Below are 23,294 nucleotides of genomic sequence, written 5' to 3' on the forward strand. Positions count from 1 at the left end.
CTTAATTCCGATTGGCTGATAGAATCCTATCAGCCAATCGGATTTCGAGGGACGCCATCTTGGATGATGTCATTTAAAGGAACCGTCATACGTCGTTCAGTCGTCGGCCAGGATGGATGTTCCGCGGTGGAGGTCTTCAGGATGCTGCCGCTTCGCTCCGGATGGATGCCGCTTGGATGAAGACTTCAATCGGATGGAAGACCTCTTCTGCCCCGCTTGGATGAAGACTTCAGGCGGATCATGGACCTCTTCAGCCCCCCGCTTGGGCTTGGATCAGGACATCGGAGGAGCTCTTCTGGACCGATCGGTGAACCTGGTATGGTGAAGACAAGGTAGGATGATCTTCAGGGGCTTAGTGTTAGGTTTATTTAAGGGGGGTTTATGTTAGATTAGGGGTATGTGGGTGGTGGGTTGTAATGTTGGGGGGCTTGGGTATTGTATGTTTTTTTTTACAGGCAAAAGAGCTGTATTTCTTGGGGCATGCCCCGCAAAGGGCCCTGTTCAGGGCTGGTAAGGTAAAAGAGCTTTGAACTTTAGTAATTTAGAATAGGGTAGGGCATTTTTTTATTTTGGGGGGCTTTGTTATTTTATTAGGGGGCTTAGAGTAGGTGTAATTAGTTTAAAATTGTTGTAATATTTTTCTTATGTTTGTAAATATTTTTTTATTTTTTGTAACTTAGTCCTTTTTTATTTTTTGTACTTTAGCTAGTTTATTTAATTGTATTTATTTGTAGCAATTGTATTTAATTAATTTATTGATAGTGTAGTGTTAGGTTAATTGTAGGTAATTGTAGGTAGTTTATTTAATTAATTTATTGATAGTCTAGTGTTAGGTTTATTTGTAACTTAGGTTAGGATTTCTTTTACAGGTAAATTTGTAATTATTTTAACTATTTTAGCTATTAAATAGTTCTTAACTATTTAATAGCTATTGTACCTGATTAAAATAAATACAAAGTTACCTGTAAAATAAATATAAATCCTAAAATAGCTGTAATATAATTATAATTTATATTGTAGCTATATTAGGATTTATTTTACAGGTAAGTATTTAGCTTTAAATAGGAATAATTTATTTAATAAGAGTTAATTAATTTCGTTAGATTTAAATTATATTTAACTTAGGGGGGTGTTAGTATTAGGGTTAGACTTAGCTTTAGGGGTTAATACATTTATTAGAATAGCGGCGAGATTCGGTCGGCAGATTAGGGGTTAATAATTGAAGTTAGGTGTCTGCGATGTTAGGGAGGGCAGATTAGGGGTTAATACTATTTATGATAGGGTTAGTGAGGCGGATTAGGGGTTAATAACTTTATTATAGTAGCGCTCAGGTCCGGTCGGCAGATTAGGGGTTAATAAGTGTAGGCGACGTTGAGGGGGGCAGATTAGGGGTTAATAAATATAATACAGGGGTCGGCGGTGTTAGGGGCAGCAGATTAGGGGTACATAAGTATAACGTAGGTGGCGGTCGGCAGATTAGGGGTTAAAAAATTTTTTTCGAGTGTCGGCGATGTGGGGGGACCTCGGTTTAGGGGTACATAGGTAGTTTATGGGTGTTAGTGTACTTTAGAGCACAGTAGTTAAGAGCTTTATAAACCGGCGTTAGCCCAGAAAGCTCTTAACTACTGACTTTTTTCCTGCGGCTGGAGTTTTGTCGTTAGATGTCTAACGCTCACTTCAGAAACGACTCTAAATACCGGAGTTATAAAAATCCCATTGAAAAGATAGGATACGCAATTTACGTAAGGGGATCTGCGGTATGGAAAAGTCGGGGCTGGAAAGTGAGCGTTAGACCCTATTTTGAGTGACTCCAAATACTGGCGGTAGCCTAAAACCAGCGTTAGGAGCCTCTAACGCTGGTTTTCACGGCTACCGCCAAACTCCAAATCTAGGCCTAAGAGATTTGACAAAATGGGAACTAACTATGTTGGTTGAAGTGACTCAGATCAGAGGGTATTCTGTCAGTTTCTGAGAATGAGAATCTTTCCAAAACATATTCGCAGTTAGCTTGGAAAAGGGACCTAAACATTATGGTGGACAATGGAGCTTGGAACAAAGAAATGATGTTTATCAAAAGTGTGCTCCACTGTGCCACTCTGGGAGTTACACTATAAAATTGTTATGAGATGGCATTTAGTCCCAACATACTTACATAAAGTATATGGGCAGGTAACTCCACTTTTGCTGGGAGGACTGTGGCCAGTTAGGCACTTGGATTCATATATGGTGTGAATGCCCAAAGTTGAGACCTTTCTGGAGAAGATGCGTTGATCTTCTATGAAAGATGAATTACAATATTCTTCATTTGCCGGTGGTGGGTCTTCTGTGCCAGAGATTTCTGAAAATGTCCCTCGCAAGGAAAATGTTTTTTTTTTTTCTTGACAGCAGCCAAATTGACCATAGCTAGGTTTTGGAAGCAGGTGATTCCCCCTTCCATTCAAATGGTTGTGGACATTGTAAATGATATAAGGAAAATGGAAGCATACGTTTTCAGAATCAAGGATAGGACTGATCTATAACAGGAAATATGGGAGATGTGGTCAATGTTTTTATCCAGTCTAGACATAATTTTTGAGTACCTAAGGTATTTTCATGTCACTTTTTTTCTCTCTTTCTTCCCCTCTTTTCTTTTAGACGACATCCTAAATAATCTAACAAGTTTGTGAGTTAACAAAGTGCCTAGTTCATATAAGTAATGTATTCATATGTAAATCATAGTTGTTTGAGGGTTGAGAATTTGGTGTACCGTGGATAAAGATTCAAACCTTGTTTTAAGAGATACGGACACCTACATAAATGATATAATAACGAAAAGTATTTACAAGTAACAGTATATAAGTATGTGCAAGAATTAAAAAAAAAGTTTAATATCACCAATAGCTACTTACTATTTTAATGGGATGTATGAGGTTGATGGGATGAACACAGTTTCTGAATATTTGATGGACTAACTAACTAAGGAAGGCTCACAAGATCTAACAATGATACACCGTCAAAGATCAATAGATCAGACATATCCCTGATCCTCGGTCCAGGCAACGAACCCAGCACCAAAGTGACTGATAATGTCCTAAAAGACAAGGGAATTAAAAATTGCCCTAATCACCAAGACCTTCAGGAAGGAAAAAGAGAGGGATCCAGCCTCCCAAAAAGACCTTGGGTTCCAGAACCCATTTACAGCTCCCTTCCCGAAGACTAAGGACACTCCCAAAAGGAGATCATCTACTGAAATTACAGTAATGGCATGTCACAAGAAATCCAGCCCTTCACTCTTACATCTTGCACGCAAGGCCGGGGGGACAACCTCACTGAACAGAGGAAGAAAGTACATCCAAGCACCATGCGGATACTGTGGATGCCAAATCCACCCCAAAGGGAGGGGAAACAAAAAACAGAACAGCTCACATGTTCCATGTGTATGGAGTGAAAGCTGTAGACGGACACAAAAAGTCCAGCACTGAATGAAAGTAGCATCCGGCCACTATGGCCAGCCCAGTAGAAAAGTCTAATTCTCCGATAAAGTAGAAAAATTCGCCCGTAGGAACAGATGATGTCCCGGAACTGGGAAACTGGGCTGTCCCGAACCAGTCCTAAGGGATCTGGATACAGAACCCCAAAATGTCCAGTCAAAGACAAGGACCAGGACAAAAAACCCAGACACACAGAACTTGGAGCTGGCTTTAAACAATCTAATAACCCCTGAGGAACCACCGGGTTACCCCATCTAAAGCAGACTTTGCACCACAGACGATGCAATCACATTCATATCCAAGGCACCTTGGACACTGAACTCTCACATAAACGTCCCAGACACAGAGTGCTTAAACACCCACAGCAGGATACAACTCTCAACTTAAAGGGTGCTAGGCAATGATGAAAGCCACCCAGCTACCTTGGTTGACCCTAAAGGCTCTAGGGACAACACCCACAAAGTCCAAAGACTAAGGTAAACGTACAAGAGAACAGAACTCAACCCTTAGAAAATCTGGATTGAGAAGACAACAGTAGTCTCCAAGATCCTCTCAGGATCATCTTCCCCGAAAACCCCTACTGCTCGAGGAATTAATGAATGAACAAGCATCCTAACCCCTGGCGGGTGAAAACCCAAAATGCCTAAGCAGGTGGGAACACAGGAAAAAAGGGAGACAACTTAATCTGCAACCTCCAAAAGTATGGGAGCAGACGAGATCCCAGAAGTAGAAAAAGGCCAAAAGGCCCTAACTTCCTGAAACAGATGCCCAGAAGGTCAACCCCAAGGAAGGGAACAAAAGGCCTATCAGCCTCGACTTGAAGGAAGAGGTACCGTCATCAAGGAAACAGAGTCCAAGAGGACAATCCCAAAGGAAGCCTCAAAAGAGAAGACGAGGAAACGACACCAGAACCTTGCACCACGGATTTCTATGGAATCCTTTGAACCCCCAACCCACTGGGAAGGAGTAAAACTCTAGCACCTGAACCAGGAGCCTACAGAGAACACTATAGTAGGATACGAACCTCGGAAAACCCGCCAGCTAAGAATGGAAAGGCCAATGAGGACTGAGCACAATCCCCTCTGATGCCCCCAGAACAAACGAGGACCAGCCTGACGTCTAGGAACAAAAAGGCCACCTATAACTTATAACTAAACAAGAAAATGAAACTCAACACAAGAGTGAGCCACTTGGCACTCCAACCAGACCTGCCAGGTATAACGGGCACCATGTGTGTGATAAAGACCTCAAGGGACAGAACAACTAGTACCAAATTAGGACCAGCCTGATACAGGGGGCACCCAAGAAAATGTCCAAGGTCACAGAAAGTTGCAACCCTAGAAGGGATAGACAAATTAAACAGACTAACGGTAGACATAATATGTCCTAACTTTTCACATAACTTCTGTAGAAGATGCCAATGCGACCACAAAATCGCTAGTATCAAATTCCAGAAAAGAAAATGTTTCCAAAGGAAAATATTATAAGAGACATGAGCTTTCAAAATTAAATTAAAAAAACATCCTAACCGGATCAAAATAAAATAAGAGCAACACCCGCAGGTTAACACCCAAGAAGAACGGACACACTAACAGGACCAGCCAGTCAGAGATCCAATTCTTCCAAAGCTCAAAACTGCAAGAAGATACTCAAAAAAGAAAAAAGGAGACAACAAGGAGATTAACTTCATCCCCATTCGTCTAACCCTGCTTGCCACCTGGAACGGAAGACCGATGATCCACCAACCTAATAGGACTGGAATCCTCCAGCACTGCCAAAACATGCCTCAGCAGGACACGAAGGTACGCCAGTCTATAGCGAAAGGCAAGACTTACCTCCACCGGGGCAACTGATGACCGTGGCTCCGAGGATTAAACCCCTGACGCCTCAGAGGAAATTGCTTCCTCAGAGGGCTGATCTGGACCAGACGATCCCATGCCTGACGAGCCCTGGTTAACGGAACATGGACAATATCTCCCTGAAAGATGTAAATGCGCCAGCGCCATAGATATGGCCATGCGGAACTGTGCCATAACCTCTGGAGGAAACAAGCCGTCTTCCGGAGAAGGATAAAAGGCATTTGACACACCTGCATGCGTAGCAAAAGAAGGTTCTAGGGTGAGCGCCGTGCGGGATGTGGAATCCTCAGGGGCGAATGGGTCAGCGGACTCTAAGTTCCCGATTCTGGAGAATAGAGCACTCTAAAGCGGCATTGGGAACACAACTGATGGGTATGAATCACCCGGGCCAATACATATTCTTCGCAAGAAGTAGAATCTGAATCAGAGACATCAGTCTCCAAAAAAATCAGAATCCTCCATAACTTGGAGATTGTAAATATGGACAAAATATAAACGGCACCTTACACCCCCAATGGCTGGGGCACTCACCACCTCCTATGACCCATACTCTAGCAAAACAGACTCTCTCCATCACCACATGGTCAGGAATACAGAAATGGAGAACAAAAACGTGACCACACCCTGTCACAAGGCGCGCTGTGCAGCCCAAGAAAAAGCGCACCAGTGCGTAAAGACGGTGGAGCTTGCAAAAAAGGCCGGTATGTTCCGAAAAACCCACAAGACCAACTATCACTACACATTAGCAGACAGTATCACAAAACAAACATGATTAAAAGTCCCCCCTGTTCAATAACCCCCCTCAGGAGATATTAACCCTTGATTCCAAAGATAGGAGGAGTCCCACTGAGACCCTGTCTTCATTACATTACATTTCTATATTGAAAGTAAAATGAAACAATCTTACCGGAATCTAAGCCGTGCAACAGGAACAAGGCCCTTCAAGTGTGACATATAGTAGAGTCGCTTCTGACATGGACTTGAGAGAAGAAAGCAGGCAGCGAAACTCGTCAACGCCGATTGCTAATGGAGCTGTTAATATGAGTCGGGGTGGTTTCGCAGAAAGACTCTTCCTGCATCTCCAGACTCTAACTTTCATTCATGCTTTCACTGAGAGGCTGACAGGAATTCTTAAAACTACAGTCCCACATTGAAGAGTACTACCCTCCATAAGAGACTAAGCCAAAATCTTCTGACACTTCTCTGCCAACCTCCTGTGACGAGAGGCAAAGAATGACTGGGGAATGAGGGAAGTGGGGGAGGTACTTAAGCCTTTGGCTGGGGTGTCTTTGCCTCCTCCTGGTGGCCAGGTTCTGAACTATCAAAAGTAATGAATGCAGCTGTGGACTCTCCCCGTTTATGAAGAAAATCTACTGCTTTTATGAAATTCAGAGTAGGTGTTATTGTATTGTCTTGTCATTATGTACTTGTTAATTATGCAATTCGATTGTATTTATTGGTCCTTTAAAGCACATCTCACAACAGTGACACAACATCTGCTTACCAAAACCCACATGGACAATCTATCAGCCCTACACCCACATAAAAGCTAAGATAAAGCAAATGGTCCTGTAGGTGATTTGTCACATGATTCCTCAGATCAGACTCATCCCACTGCAATCTCATAAACATGTTAGTCCTTAGATTAAACACCTGTACTGCAACACTACTGTCAAGTCGGACTAGAAAATATCTTCCTATGTCAGCTGATCAAAATTGGTCTTCATTTTCTTATCCATGGGATCATGAAATGAACTAGAACCAGTCATATCAAACATAATTTTCCTCTTTAATCATGTAATGGTGGCATCAAGTATAGGGAGATAATCCACACTAGCATAAATCAAATGTAGGATTTTATATAAATGACCAATTTATAAGGAATCTGCAAATGTTGCTAAGCTTGTTATACCATTTAGTGTGAAACATCTCTATCAGTGCCAGAGAAAACAGGAAACCCAGGTATTTTCCTAAATGACGACCGATCAGCAGTGGCCAATGTAGTATGATCAGTCTCATGAATAAGGGTGCATACAGCACTGTTAAAATGCAGCAACAAAGATAGAGCAAAGGAAATAACGGCTAGATTACGAGTTTTGCGGTATGGGTGAAAAAGCAGCGTCATTAACTAAATATTTCCTATTTAAAACTAAATACTTACCTGTAAAATAAACCCTAAGCTAGCTACAATATAACTAATAGTTACATTGTAGCTAGCTTAGGTTTTATTTTTATTTCACAGGCAAGTTTGTATTTATTTTAACTAGGTAGACTAGTTAGTAAATAGTTATTAACTATTTACTAGCTACCTAGCTAAAATAAATACAAATTTACCTGTAAAATAAAACCTAACCTGAGTTACACTAACACCTAACATTACACTACAATTAAATAAATTACATTAAATACAATTAACTAAATTACACAAAATAAAAATTATCAGATATTTAAACTAATTACACTTAATCTAATAGCCCTATCAAAATAAAAAAGCACCCCCCAAAAATAAAAAAACCCTAGCCTAAAATAAACTACCAATAGCCCTTAAAAGGATCTTTTGTGGGGCATTGCCCCAAAGTAATTAGCTCTTTTACCTGTAAAAAAAAATAGAAACAAACCCCCAAAGATCCATTTACAGTTTTTGAAGACCCAACATCCATCCTCAACGAAGCCGGCAGAAGTCCTCAACAAAGCGGAAGAAGTCTTCTTCCAAGCGGGCCGAAGTCTTCATCCAAGCCGGCAGAAGTCTCCATACAGACAGCATCTTCTATCTTCATCCTTCCGGCGTGGAATGGCTCCATCTTCAAGACATCCGGCACGGAGCATCCTCTTCTTTCCACGGCGACTGAAGAATGAAGGTTCCTTTAAGTCAGTGATTTTCAACCACTGTGCCGTGGCACACTAGTGTGCCGTGAGAGATCGTCAGGTGTGCCACCGTGAATTGGTGCTTATCCTACACTGATTGTGAAACTCATACTGGTGCCCCCAAGGCTTAGGGACTTAAGCAGTAGGATCACTTGGGCCCCAGTAGTTTCTGCTTTTGGATTCAATACTTATGCACTGCTTACTGCCCTAACAAGTGGAAATTTTACTTGCATGGAACTACTGCATATAACCTAATAATTTATTTTCATCACTGGTACCCCCCTAACAGCCTCAATACGTGGAACTTTTGATTGTTATTATTGTGCCTCCAGCCTTGGCAATACAGTTGTAGTTACTGTCATGCTAATAAAGCTTAATTGAATTAACTAAATTGTTTGTGTATATATATATATATATATATATATATATTCTTCAACAAACTACAAGAGTAGAACAAGGACCATCAAAATTTTCCTAAGGCCCTGTATAGATAGGGAATCAAGCACTCTTTTTTTATAAAAATAGCTCAAAAGTGTAGCTAAATTAAACAAATGGAATGAATCTCTGACCAGTACAATCACAGAGAACAAAAAATAATTTATTAATAGTACAGAAAGAAGTAAATCCTAACTGTCCAAACATAGCAATAGGCCAGTTGTGCGCTGGCCTCGGGTATATGTTAGCAACACAAAGTAAAGTATATTGAACAAACAATATAGTACATGTGGCCAATTAAAACCCTGAAGATGTGCACATCATAATTATAATATTGTCAAAAATACAATCCAAAGACACCTAGTACACTGCTACACCCAAGCTGTACACGGTACCCAAGTCAATACAAGGGATAATTACCGGACAGGTACATTTTTAGGGATCTAAGTAGTGATAGGTGCTTTGTAAAGATTTCAGGAACAACAATAATGGCAGTATAGCAACAATTACAAAGAATTACATACAAGTATGAAGAATAGCTATTGCAATGGTTATTAGCAATAAGATAGATAGTGAGTTACATACAAGTATGAAGAATAACTATTGCAATGGTTATTAGCAATAAGATAGATAGTGGAACATAGTAATACATCCTCCATAATGAATTGCCTCAGTACAGCAGTTACATAGAGACACAGCAGTTTACATAGAGATGCCTGCATATATTGAGATAAAATTCTCACAAGAGTGTATTGCTGAAGAAAACAACCAAATCACACCAGGATGATTTTCCACATATAGCGGTATTGTTTTCAGCCAAACTTAGCATAAATCCAAGGTATGCAAAATGGGATAAGTGCTGCCAAAGCTGCATGCGTGTTAGTAAAGCATAGTACGTCTTATTGCTGAAGATGTTGTGTGAAAACAGCAAACAAGCCAAATGAGCAGTGGGAGTCAGTCCAGGCTAACCCCCCATATTGCATGTGAAAGCAGCTATATTCCTATGTTAAGCCGTAAGCATGCACTTATCTGAATCTGGAGGTGTCCACAATTGAGGTCCGCTGTTTGTTACCGGTTGCCTCCTGAAATACTGCCTTGTAATCGAGTCCCATGAAACAGTTTGCTGAGCCAGTTGAATGCTACATGCTGAGACTGCAGCGTGGTAGGACTGCATGCTTACTTCCTGGTTGGTCACATGTGCGTCCGTGATAAAATGCCTACGATCCTGATCGTTTCACCCACAATGCCAAATGATAGACGGGGCTTCCTCAGGGTGGATGGATCTTAGCCCTGCTGGGAGGGAATATATCCAAAGACTCCTTCCAGTTTTAACCAATTATGTACCTTAATCTTGATGCTAAACAATGTGTAACATACATACCAAACCTAACTATTCCTAAAAAAGAAGGAAGTAAATAGCAAAAAATTGATGAGACATAATAAGTCAAATTAGTTAATGACGTTCACAATTACAAACAAATAAAAAAAAATAAAAAAAATGAAAAACAAAAGATAAGCAAAAGAATGAAATAAGTAGTCTTTAATTAAGATTAAAAATAGAAACTCAGGGAGCAAGTAGTGATGTTAGAAAGCTATTCACTTTAATAACATCCAAATACTCTAATATACATGAATATTATAATAGAAAGGGGCTTTTTTAGATGAAACTAGCCATATCCAACTTTTCATTAAGACCAACTGGTGAAAGAGTGTTCAAAGTAAATATCCACTTACACTCTTTTTGGAGCAGACATTTATCGTTGTCCCCCCCCTCTTCCATGCACAATACCTTTGTCTATACCTGTAAAGCGTAGACAACCTGGGTTGCTGTTATGTACAGCTTGGTAATGTCTCGCAATGCTGCTAGATTGTATTTTACCTTTTATATCATCCCTGTGTTCCTTTATACGATCTTTAAAGATACGTTTCGTTTTGCCCACGTAGAATGCCGGGCAAGCCAATTTCCTTCTTTTTCTGTGGGTTTAAATTGGCTCGAGACCAGGTTATCTTTAAGATTTTTTGCTCTTTTTGCTGTAAGGCTGGGATAGGTCCCAACTTCTTCAGCAATGTTGCCATCACTTAAAAGGATTTGCCAATGCTTATTGAGAACTGACTTAATGGTTTGCCAATGACAGTTATAAGTCGTGTTTAATCGTATTACTGACTTTGTTTGTTTAGTCTTCTTAAACAGGAGATCATCTCTATCAATTTTTCTTGTGTGAATCATAGCTTTTTTAATCTTACGCCGTGAATAGCCACGTTCAAGAAACCTGTCTTGCATGAGCTTTCCATGTTCCTCAAATTTCTCTTTCGACGAGCAATTGCGGCGTAGCCGAAGAAATTGGCCTTTAGGAATTCCTCCTATAAGGTGTTGGGGATGGTGACTGCTTCCAGTAACAGGCTATTAGTAGCCGTAGCCTTTCTAAAATTTTCAGTGACCAACATATTGTTCACATTTTTTACCTTAATGTCAAGAAAATCAATCTCAGATTTACTAAAGTGCATAGTAAGTCGTATATTTAGATCATTTTGGTTTAAACTATTGACAAACTGCAATAATTCAACTTGATCACCCTCCCAAATGAGGAATACATCGTCCACATATCTCAGCCAGAAATTGACATGTTTAGTGAACAAATCGTGTTGATAGACTGAATCCATCTCCCATTTGCCTAAATGTAAACAGGCGTATGTGGGGGCACATGTGGCCCCCATGGCTGTTTCTCTCAATTGCTTGTAAATTCTGTTATTAAACATGAAAACATTATTATTGAGAATGAATCTTAGAAGGTCAACAATGAGCTCAGTATGTTTGGAAAATTTTGTACCTCTGCTTGACAGGAAACTTTCACAGGCTTTTATACCAGTATCATGTGGGATACTGGAATAAAGTCCCTCTACGTCCATTGTCACTAAAAGTGATTCTTTGTCAACTGGCATCCCATTAATTTTTTTCAAAAAGTCGGTTGTGTCAAGAACAAATGACGGTAAAGTCACCAAGAAAGGACGCAGAGCATGATCAATAAAGTGACCTACATGTTCAACCAGACTCCAAATGCCAGAAATGATGGGACGTCCAGGCGGATTCTTAATGTTCTTATGAATCTTAGGTATACAGTAAAATATAGGCATAACTGGATTGCCTACCATCAAATAACCAAATTCTGTATTAGTAATTGTCCCATAATTTCTGGCATCGTTCAAAATTGTGAAAAGTTTTGATTGCAAGGTAGGCAGAGGGTTGAAGTCAAGTTTAAGATATTGATCTCTATCTGACAATTGTCTCATTACCTCCTTGCAATACATAGTTTCATCCCATAGAACGACATTACCCCCCTTATCTGCTGATTTGTACACAGCGTTGGGGGCCGTTTTTAACTCTTTCAGAGCTTTTCGTTCTTTCTTGGTCAAGTTCTCATCAACAATGCCACTCAGTGGCAATTCCTGTATCTCCCTTTCAACCAATTCAACAACAAATAAGTTAACTGTAGGAGAGAAAGAAAGTTGCGGCATATAAGTGGATCTTTTCTTAAAATGAGAAGATAATTTAAAAGGTAAATCTATCTCTGACGCTAGAAAAGAATCTTCGTCAGAGGTCGATTCCTGATATAATTCATTAAGGTCCTGTAACGCCAGCCTATCCTCAGTGGTCAAGCTAAGATCCTCAATTATATTCTTAGATCTATTTTTAAACATTTGAGAAAGAACTACTTTTCTAGCAAATCTGTGAAGATCTTTTAGAAAAGTAAACTTGTCAAATCCATTAGATGGACAAAATGACAAGCCACGCTTTAGCACACTGAGATGGCAATTGTTGAGGCGAAAAGAGGAGTTCGGAGAGGCAGCAGAATTACAGACCAAGGGGTCGGAGGGGCAGAAGACCCTACTAGACGCATCCCCTTCATCTGATAACCTGCAGGTGATCAACCTGTCCTCTTTTCGCCTCAACAATTGCCATCTCAGTGTGCTAAAGCGTGGCTTGTCATTTTGTCCATCTAATGGATTTGACAAGTTTACTTTTCTAAAAGATCTTCACAGATTTTCTAGAAAAGTAGTTCTTTCTCAAATGTTTAAAAATAGATCTAAGAATATAATTGAGGATCTTAGCTTGACCACTGAGGATAGGCTGGCGCTAAAGGACCTTAATGAGCTATATCAGGAATCGACCTCTGACGAAGATTCTTTTCTAGCGTCAGAGATAAATTTACCTTTTAAATTATCTTCTCATTTTAAGAAAAGATCCACTTATATGCCGCAACTTTCCTTATCTCCTGCAGTTAACTTATTTGTTAAATTGGTTGAAAGGGAGATACAGGAACTGCCACCGAGTGGCATTGTTGATGACAACTTGACCAAGAAAGAACGAAAAGCTCTGAAAGAGTTAAAAACGGCCCCCAACGTTGTGTACAAATCAGCGGATAAGGGGGGTAATGTTCTATGGGATGAAACTATGTATTGCAAGGAGGTAATGAGACAATTGTCAGATAAAGATCAATATCTTAAACTTGACTTCAACCCTCTGCCTACCTTGCAATCAAAACTTTTCACAATTTTGAACGATGCCAGAAATGATGGGACAATTACTAATACAGAATTTGGTTATTTGATGGTAGGCAATCCAGTTATGCCTATATTTTACTGTATACCTAAGATTCATAAGAACATTAAGAATCCGCCTGGACGTCCCATCATTTCTGGCATCGGGAGTCTGGTTGAACATGTAGGTCACTTTATTGATCATGCTCTGCATCCTTTCTTGGTGACTTTACCGTCATTTGTTCTTGACACAACCGACTTTTTGAAAAAAATTAATGGGATGCCAGTTGACAAAGAACCACTTTTAGTGACAATGGACGTAGAGGGACTTTATTCCAGTATCCCACATGATACTGGTATAAAAGCCTGTGAAAGTTTCCTGTCAAGCAGAGGTACAAAATTTTCCAAACATATTGAGCTCATTGTTGACATTCTAAGATTCATTCTCAATAATAATGTTTTCATGTTTAATAACAGAATTTACAAGCAATTGAGAGGAACAGCCATGGGGGCCACATGTGCCCCCACATACGCCTGTTTACATTTAGGCAAATGGGAGATGGATTCAGTCTATCAACACGATTTGTTCACTAAACATGTCAATTTCGGGCTGAGATATGTGGACGATGTATTCCTCATTTGGGAGGGTAATCAAGTTAAATTATTGCAGTTTGTCAATAGTTTAAACCAAAATGATCTAAATATACAACTTACTATGCACTTTAGTAAATCTGAGATTGATTTTCTTGACATTAAGGTAAAAAATGTGAACAATATGTTGGTCACTGAAAATTTTAGAAAGGCTACGGCTACTAATAGCCTGTTACTGTCACCATCCCCGACACCTTATAGGATGAATTCCTAAAGGCCAATTTCTTCGGCTACGCCGCAATTGCTCGTCGAAAGAGAAATTTGAGGAACATGGAAAGCTCATGCAAGACAGGTTTCTTGAACGTGGCTATTCACGGCGTAAGATTAAAAAAGCTATGATTCACGCAAGAAAAATTGATAGAGATGATCTCCTGTTTAAGAAGACTAAACAAACAAAGTCAGTAATACGATTAACCACGACTTATAACTGTCATTGGCAAACCATTAAGTCAGTTCTCAATAAGCATTGGCCAATCCTTTTAAGTGATGGCAACATTGCTGAAGAAGTTGGGACCTATCCTAGCCTTACAGCAAAAAATCTTAAAGATAACCTGGTCTCGAGCCAATTTAAACCCACAGAAAAAGGAAATTGGCTTAAGAAGCACATCCCTAATGGCAACTTTCCTTGTGGAAAGTGCGTGACATGTGAATTTATGAAAAGGACCAAGACATTTTCTGGCAATAGTAAAACATCTTTTCAGATTAATTACTTCTTCAATTGCAATACGGAGGGGGTTGTGTATCTCCTGGAATGTTCTTGCCCGGCTTTCTACGTGGGCAAAACGAAACGTATCTTTAAAGATCGTATAAAGGAACACAGGGATGATATAAAAGGTAAAATACAATCTAGCAGCATTGCGAGACATTACCAAGCTGTACATAACAGCAACCCAGGTTGTCTTTGCTTTACAGGTATAGACAAAGATATTGTGCATGGAAGAGGGGGGGACAACGATAAATGTCTGCTCCAAAAAGAGTGTAAGTGGATATTTACTTTGAACACTCTTTCGCCAGTTGGTCTTAATGAAAAGTTGGATATGGCTAGTTTCATCTAAAAAAGCCCCTTTCTATTATAATATTCATGTATATTAGAGTATTTGGATGTTATTAAAGTGAATAGCTTTCTAACATCACTATTTGCTCCCTGAGTTTCTATTTTTAATCTTAATTAAAGACTACTTATTTCATTCTTTTGCTTATCTTTTGTTTTTCATTTTTTGATTTGTTTGTAATTGTGAACGTCATTAACTAATTTGACTTATTATGTCTCATCAATTTTTTGCTATTTACTTCCTTCTTTTTTAGGAATAGTTAGGTTTGGTATGTATGTTACACATTGTTTAGCATCAAGATTAAGGTACATAATTGGTTAAAACTGGGAGGAGTCTTTGGATATATTCCCTCCCAGCAGGGCTAAGATCCATCCACCCTGAGGAAGCCCCGTCTATCATTTGGCATTGTGGGTGAAACGATCAGGATCGTAGGCATTGGATCACGGACGCACATGTGACCAACCAGGAAGTAAGCACGCAGTCCTACCACGCTGCAGTCTCAGCAAACGGTTTCATGGGACTCAATTACAAGGCAGTATTTCAGGAGGCAACCGGTAACAAACAGCGGACCTCAATTGTGGACACCTCCAGAATCAGATAAGTGCATGCTTACGGCTTAACATAGGAATATAGCTGCTTTCACATGCAATATGGGGGGTTAGCCTAGACTGACTCCCACTGCTCATTTGGCTTGTTTGCTGTTTTCACACATCTTCAGCAATAAGACGTACTATGCTTTACTAACACGTATGCAGCTTTGGCAGCACTTATCCCATTTTGCATACCTTGGACTTATGCTAAGTTTGGCTGAAAACAATACCGCTATATGTGGAAAATCATCCTGGTGTGATTTGGGTGTTTTCTTCAGCAATACACTCTTGTGAGAATTTTATCTCAATATATGCAGGCATCTCTATGTAAACTGCTGTGTCTCTATGTAACTGCTGTACTGAGGCAATTCATTATGGAGGATGTATTACTATGTTCCACTATCTATCTTATTGCTAATAACCATTGCAATAGCTATTCTTCATACTTGTATGTAATTCTTTGTAATTGTTGCTATACTGCCATTATTGTGGTTCCTGAAATCTTTACAAAGCACCTATCACTGCTTAGATCCCTAAAAATGTACCTGTCCGGTAATTATCCCTTGTATTGACTTGGGTACCGTGTACAGCTTGGGTGTAGCAGTGTACTAGGTGTCTTTGGATTGTATTTTTGCCAATATTATGATTATGATGTGCACATCTTCGGGGTTTTAATTGGCCACATGTACTATATTGTTTGTTTAACATACTTTACTTTGTGTTGCTAACATATACCCGAGTCCAGCGCACAACTGGCCTATTGCTATGTTTGGACAGTTAGGATTTACTTCTTTCTGTACTATTAATAAATTATTTTTTGTTCTCTGTGATTGTACTGGTCAGAGATTCATTCCATTTGTTTAATTTAGCTACACTTTTGAGCTATTTTTATAAAAAAAGAGTGCTTGATTCCCTATCTATACAGTGCCTTAGGAAATTTTTGATGGTCCTTGTTATCCTCTTGTAGTTTGTTGAAGAATATTTTTTTTATAGGGTCTGCACCACATTAAAATTATAATCTAACATAACATTAATGTTTTCTAAATTTTGATAATTTTTTCCATGGAAAAAGACACATTTATAGTAGCCATTTGTCCTGTACCCTTTTTGGTTTTATATATATATATATATATATATATATATATATATATATATATATATATATATATATATATATATATATATATATATATATATATATATATTATTATCATTATTTAGCAGCATGGTACAAAAGGATGTCATTGTTGATACAAAAGTTTAAACAGAAACAAAAGAGGGAGAAACCATCAGTCTCCATAAGAAAGGAGAACGAACTCCCATATAGTAAAATGAAATAGTAGAGCTAGACTGTCCGTGATAAGTCCATTTGAAAACAGTAGCCCCACTCCATATAAATGCATGGTGATTGACAATGACACCAAGGTACAAAACATAACTCAAACAACAACAAAACTATGCCGAAATTTCTTAATTTAAGATCACTTTGTACTGTATATATTCTACACATCTAGTGGTATCCCTCGACTTTGTATTTAACTATCAACCTTTGAGAGAAGTGCTAAGCTAAAGAGGTCATTATTAGAGTATCAGGCAGGGGTGGGACCACGTCAGCCATACCTCTCTAAGATAACACTAGGCCTGTCATTCCTCCTAGGTCACTCCTGTAACTTGTGTAAAGCTCCCCCCTTCTATCCTCAGATCATTTTGGATTTCATCCCAGATGAATTTTAAATCATGGAAGAATTCTAACCTATTCGATTTAAAGAAACCGTATTCTTCCATTCTCAAGGTATCTGTCATGTGAGAGTGCCAGTCCTTTAGGGTCGGGCAGATTTGAGATTTCCAGAGCCTAGCGACTAAGGACCTAGCAGAATTCAATGCCAACTGAATTAGTCGTGTTCTTAATTTACATTTAGGTAACAGATTCAGTAGGGCCGTTGTCGGGTCTAGCTGATAGGAATCCCCCCGCCCCATTATGACTTGTAGGATATTCTGTATGCCCTGCCAAAAAGGTGACAATTTAGGACATGCCCACCATATGTGTGTCATCGTCCCCCTTTCCCCACAACCCCTCCAACAAAGGTCCGACGAGGCAGGGAAAATGCATTTAAGTCTGGTAGGTGTCAGGTACCACCTAGTCAGGAGTTTGTAATTTGTCTCTAAAAATCTAGCTGAGGATGAAGATTTTCTTGTATTATTAAAAATTTTAACCCACTCTGCTTCTGTGATAGTCTTATTCAATTCCCTATGCCAGCTTTCTATATAATCAGGAAGTTTCGAGCTCTGTGCATTAACTAGGAGTCTCTTAGCCCATGATAAGGTGTGATGTGCTGAACTTGTCATAGCGCATGTCTGTTCAAAGGGTGTGAGATTTCTTGTAAGTGACTGTTTGAGAGGGTGGGTATGGAGAAAATGGTGAACTTGGTTATATTTTAGCCACCTAACAAAAACTCCACCTAGGATGTCTGTAAGGTCTAACCTGTTTTTGAGTTTGCCCTCACTGAGTAAATTAAATAGGGGAACCGTGTAACCCATCTCCCAATTATTCAGGTTATTCCTGTCAAACATTACCCCCCCTAATAGCTCAGCATTCGGGGAAATTGGGGACATGGGTGATCTGAGTGTTGATATTCCTGGGAATCTCTTTATCAAAGTGTCCCATAATTCGAACACATGGTGTAAAAGTGGGTATGCCTTCAACCATGTGGGTCGATTCTGCCCTGCTATCCAACATAAAGCTCCTGGAGAGGGGGAGTGAAGTATATGTGAATCTATTGGAATCCAAGCCTTAGAGTCCCTATTTCTGTGCCACTCTATGATTCTCTGTAAGCCCGTGGCATGATAATAGGTTTCTATCTTAGGCAGAACCAACCCTCCCTCTCTGGCTGACCTGTACATAGTTGCCTTCTTAACTCTGGGTTTTATGCTACCCCAAACGAAGGAATCTAAAACATGTTGTATCTGAGTAAGGAGGCCCTGTGATAGGGTGATAGGGACAGCTTGAATTGCGTACAGCAATCTAGGGAGTACATTCATTTTCAAAATTTGGAGTCTACCCCACCATGAAAAGGGACGGTCCTTCCAAGTCTTTAAATCTGTCGATATAGTATTAAGTAGATTAGTGAAGTTAAGCTCCAGGATGGCTTTCATGTTTGGAGCAAGATACATCCCCAAATATTTGATCGCTTGTGGTTGGTGTTTAAGAGTGCAGGACTGTAACAGGTTCTGAAATTCTTGAGGTGGGAGGGAGATATTTAAGATTTCTGACTTTTGTTCATTAATCCTGAAATTGGAAAAGTCACCAAATTGTTTGAGAACTTTCAGGACCTCAGGGACAGATGTCTGGGGTGATGATAACGTGAACAGGACATCGTCTGCGTATAGCGAGAGTATATATATATATATATATATATATATATATATATATCGGAATTAAAGGTGACAAAATCCTATTGGCTGATTAGATCAGCCAATAGGATTGAGCTTCAATCCTATTGGCTGATCCAATCAGCCAATAGGATTGAGCTCGCATTCTATTGGCTGTTCCAATCATTCTTCAGTCGCCGTGGAAAGAAGAGGATGGATGTCGGATCTTCAAAAACTGTAAGTGGATCTTTGGGGGTTTGTTTGTATTTATTTTACAGGTAAAAGAGCTGATTTCTTTGGGGCAATGTCCCACAAAAGGCCCTTTTAAGGGCTATTGGTAGTTTAGGCTAGGATTTTTTTATTTGTGGGGGGTGCTTTTTTATTTTGACAGGGCTATTAGATTAGGTGTAATTAGTTTAAATATCTGATAATTTTTTATTTTGTGTAATTTAGTGGGTTTTTTTGTAATTTAGTTAATTGTATTTAATGTAATTTATTTACATCGGCCCGCTTGGATGAAGACTTCTGCCGCTTCGTTGAGGACTTCTGCAGGCTTCGTTGAGGATGGATGTAAGTGGATCTTCGGGGGTTAGTGTTAGGTTTTTTTAAGGGTTTATTGGGTGGGTTTTATTTTTAGATTAGGGCTTTTGGGCACCGAAAAAGAGCTAAATGCCCTTTTAAGGGCAATGCCCATCCAAATGCCCTTTTCAGGGAAATGGGGAGCTTAGGTTTTTTAAGTTAGGATTTTATTTGGGGGGTTGGGTTTTACTGTTGGGGGGTTGTTTGTATTTTTTTTTTTACAGGTAAAAGAGCTGATTTCTTTGGGGCAATGCCCCGCAAAAGGCCCTTTTAAGGGCTATTGGTAGTTTAATTTAGGCTAGGGTTTTTTTATTTTTTTTTGGGGGGGGGGGTATTTTGATAGGGCTATTAGATTAGGTATAATTAGTTTAAATATCTGATTATTTTTTATTTTGTGTAATTTAGTGGGGGGGGTTGTAATTTAGTGAATTGTATTTAATTAATGTAATTTATTTAATTGTAGTGTAATGTTAGGTGTTAGTGTAACTCAGGTTAGGTTTTATTTTACAGGTAAATTTGTATTTATTTTAGCTAGGTAGCTATTAAATAGTTAATAACTATTTAGTAACTATTCTACCTAGTTAAAATAAATACAAACCTACCTGTGAAATAAAAATAAAACCTAAGCTAGCTACAATGTAACTATTAGTTATATTGTAGCTAGCTTAGAGTTTATTTTATAGGTAAGTATTTAGTTTTAAATAGGAATTATTTAGTTAATGATAGTCATTTTTATTTAGATTTATTTTAATTATATTAAAGTTAGTGGGTGTTAGGGTTAGACTTAGGGTTAGGTTTAGGGGTTTATAACTTTAGTATAGTGGCGGCGACGTTGGGGGCGGCAGATAAGGGGTTAATAAATGTAGGTAGGTGGCAGAGATGTTAGGGGCGGCAGATTAGGGGTTAATAAGTGTATGTAGGTGTCGGCGATGACGGGGGCAGCAGATTAGGGGTGTTTAGACTCGGTGTTTATGTTAGGGTGTTAGGTGTAAACATAACTTTTTATTTCCCCATAGGAATCAATAGGGCTGCGTTACAGAGCTTTACGCTTCTTTATTGCAGGTGTTAGGCTTTTTTTCAGCCGGCTCTCCCCATTGATGTCTATGGGGAAATCAGCAACGAGCACGTAAAACCAGCTCACCGCGGTGCTGGTATTGGAGTGCGGTATGGAGCTCAATTTTGCTCAACGCTCACTTCTTGCCTGCTAACACCGGTTTTATGCAAACCTGTAATAGCAGCGCTATAGGGAGGTGAGTGGTGACAATAACTTGCAAGTTAGCACCGAAAAGTTCTTACCGCAAAACTCGTAATCTAGCCGTAAGTTCTTTAAAATTGCCCATCTCCAGGATCAAACTCAATTATCAATGGAGGTAACTAAGCTTCTTACATTCAGATAGAACATATGAATCTGGCACCCCATAACTTATCAGAAGGAGGTTGAACATGGTGTTCAATAGAGTTATTAATGGAACTACAGAAACACCTGTCTCTCCAGATCTTTAGTAGTTAAGGCACTTGGATTTCTAAGAGTTGTAAGAGTTGAGAGGTTCTTTATTTCTGTCCATCCTCCTTAAAAGGCAACAACTCTTTGTTGGTGAATGCTATTAGGGTGAGCCAAGATATTTGGTCCACAGCAGATCAAGTTACTAAACAAGAAATGTTACTTTATAGTAAACTGTCACTGTAAGAAATTACTACTCACCTTTGGTAATTGGAAAACTGCTCACATACAGCTCCTCTCTATGCTCAATCTTTGTAACAAGTAAAGGTTTCATATGAACATATCCTGTATGGACAGTAATAACAGGTTGTGTGAGATAGAAATCCCTATATGGAGCCAAAAATAATTAGTACAAATCATTTTTAATCGCAAATAACTTTTGAGTAAAATAAAAATTTATATTAAGAAAGAATACATTTGCAATTATGCTTCCCACACCTAGAACTATTATGAAGAGCCTATGACTGGGCACTCACTGTGTATTATGACATCACACACAGTACACAAACAGAAAGAGAAGCAGTCTGCCAGGAACAAACAACAGCTCAGTGGTTTGTTCTATGGCCCAGTTACCACCTGAGTGTAGCTTCTTTTAGCCCAAATTGTGCTTTTCACAGAGAAAAAAAGGTTCCTGATGTAAATCAGTCTGATCCTGCCTAACAAGGTCAGTCCAGCCCTGAAATACCAGGCAATTCTCCTCTGAATAAGGGAAATGGCAACCCCAGATGATTGTTTTAGCTTCCTTTGAGCCTCATCAATGAGGTGCAGCCATATCCCTTTAAGCACATTGAGCAAGGAGTCCATGTCTCGTTTCTCCCATCGCACTTAGTGAGACTTTGCCCAGGGTCATAATACTAATAAATACAGAAAGAGAAGCAGTCTGCCACACACATGCATGACAGGATCACTATGGGCCAGTAGCACAGTGTGTGATGTATAAATGGTTATGGGACCTCAGCTAGATGAGCAAGCAGGGAGCAGTGCAAGGGAAGGTTACACAGGGCTGTAGATCTCATGAATAATTTTATTAAGCAACAAATCCCTGTTATAAGCAACTCACAGATTTTATAGATAACAAATATAAACAGGGGCGTCACATGGCCAAGTACAGTAGGATCTGGACTATTAGACAATAAAACATAAATTAATGCACTCACATGTAATGTTGCACCAAAAGCAAAAGGTGCAAATCAGACAGGCTGGATTCTTACAGTCATCTAGCAGACTGATCTACTGCAAAACACCAATAACGTTGTCAGTAATCCCCCAGCAGACTTGTGTGTGTGAAAAGGGGAACGATGAGTATACAGCAAGTTTTTTTACCTCATTGTTTTCAATAAATGTAGTTTTGATTTTAAAACTTGCTGTATACTCATAGTTCCCCTGACACACGAGTCTGCGGGGGGATTGCTGACAACGTTATTGGTGTTTTGCAGTAGATCTGGGTGCAACATTACATGTGAGTGCATTAATTTATGTTATATCATCTAATAGCACTACTGTACTTGGCCATGTGACGCCCCTGTTTATGTTTGTTATCTACAGATTGCTGATTTTGGGAGATGAACCTTATCCCACTACAGTGAGCACCCAGGGCGTGGACTCATCTTTAAACTTATAAGACTCTGCACATTTTATACTCAGCCCACTGACGCATTAGACATTGTTTGCTATCGCTATTGGGACGGTTTGCTTTTGTAACCATAAGCTTATTTCTTGCTTTCTTCTTATGAGGGCGCCCCCCATCTGTGCTTGTTTGTACCCAGATTGTATACCTGTTTAACACAAGCCCAGCTTATGTGTCACTTATATGTGTTTTCCTCTTTGTCCCATACCCTGTAGAGTTATATAAATTATTACCTAGAGAGCTGAGGGTTTGGTAATTCTCCATCATCACATTCTTATAAAGCTCTTTTTGTTCTTCAGCTAAACAGCCCCACTCCTCCTCCGAGAAATAAACTGCAACTTCATCAAACTCCATTTGTTCCTTAAAATAAAAAAAATCTCAAACCATAAAAACAGGATTTATATTGTAAAGTATAAACCACACAGACTGTGTCAATGACCAAATCCAGAGATTTTCTGATGACCCTGGGGTATTGCTGTGTGTGTTGTATAAAGGTCGCTGAGCACCAGACGATCACCCATATACGCATAAGGCAATTTCAGTGGTGAAGCAGTCAATAGAGAACAATCTGAAGAATCACAGACAAGAACCAGGAGAAATGTTTGGGGATATCAGAAATGTAGAGGATCAGATACAGGAAACTGGAGAGACAGGAATTTAAATGGTGATATAAACAGAAGAGAAAATAAGGTTGAGGACAGATGGGAGAAGCCATTAAGCCAACTTAAGTTATTGGGGTCTCAAGGAACAAAACAGGAGA

The 23,294-nt window shown here is 39.3% G+C and overlaps 1 protein-coding gene across 1 annotated transcript in view; it reads right to left on the bottom strand.

Annotated features, from left to right (window-relative positions):
- Positions 1-23,294, bottom strand: part of LOC128657221 (gastrula zinc finger protein XlCGF26.1-like) — an 88,258-nt gene that overhangs the window by 49,295 nt on the left and 15,669 nt on the right. Inside the window, exons 3-4 of the mRNA XM_053711480.1 lie at positions 22,768-22,894; positions 21,109-21,192 (exon numbers count right to left, since the gene is read on the bottom strand). Of these exons, the coding sequence (XP_053567455.1) occupies positions 21,109-21,192; positions 22,768-22,888 (205 nt within the window). The 5' untranslated portion in view covers positions 22,889-22,894. The remainder of the gene's footprint in view (positions 1-21,108; positions 21,193-22,767; positions 22,895-23,294) is intronic.

This window comes from Bombina bombina, chromosome 4 (genome assembly GCF_027579735.1).
Source record: "Bombina bombina isolate aBomBom1 chromosome 4, aBomBom1.pri, whole genome shotgun sequence".
Classification (NCBI taxonomy): domain Eukaryota; kingdom Metazoa; phylum Chordata; class Amphibia; order Anura; family Bombinatoridae; genus Bombina; species Bombina bombina.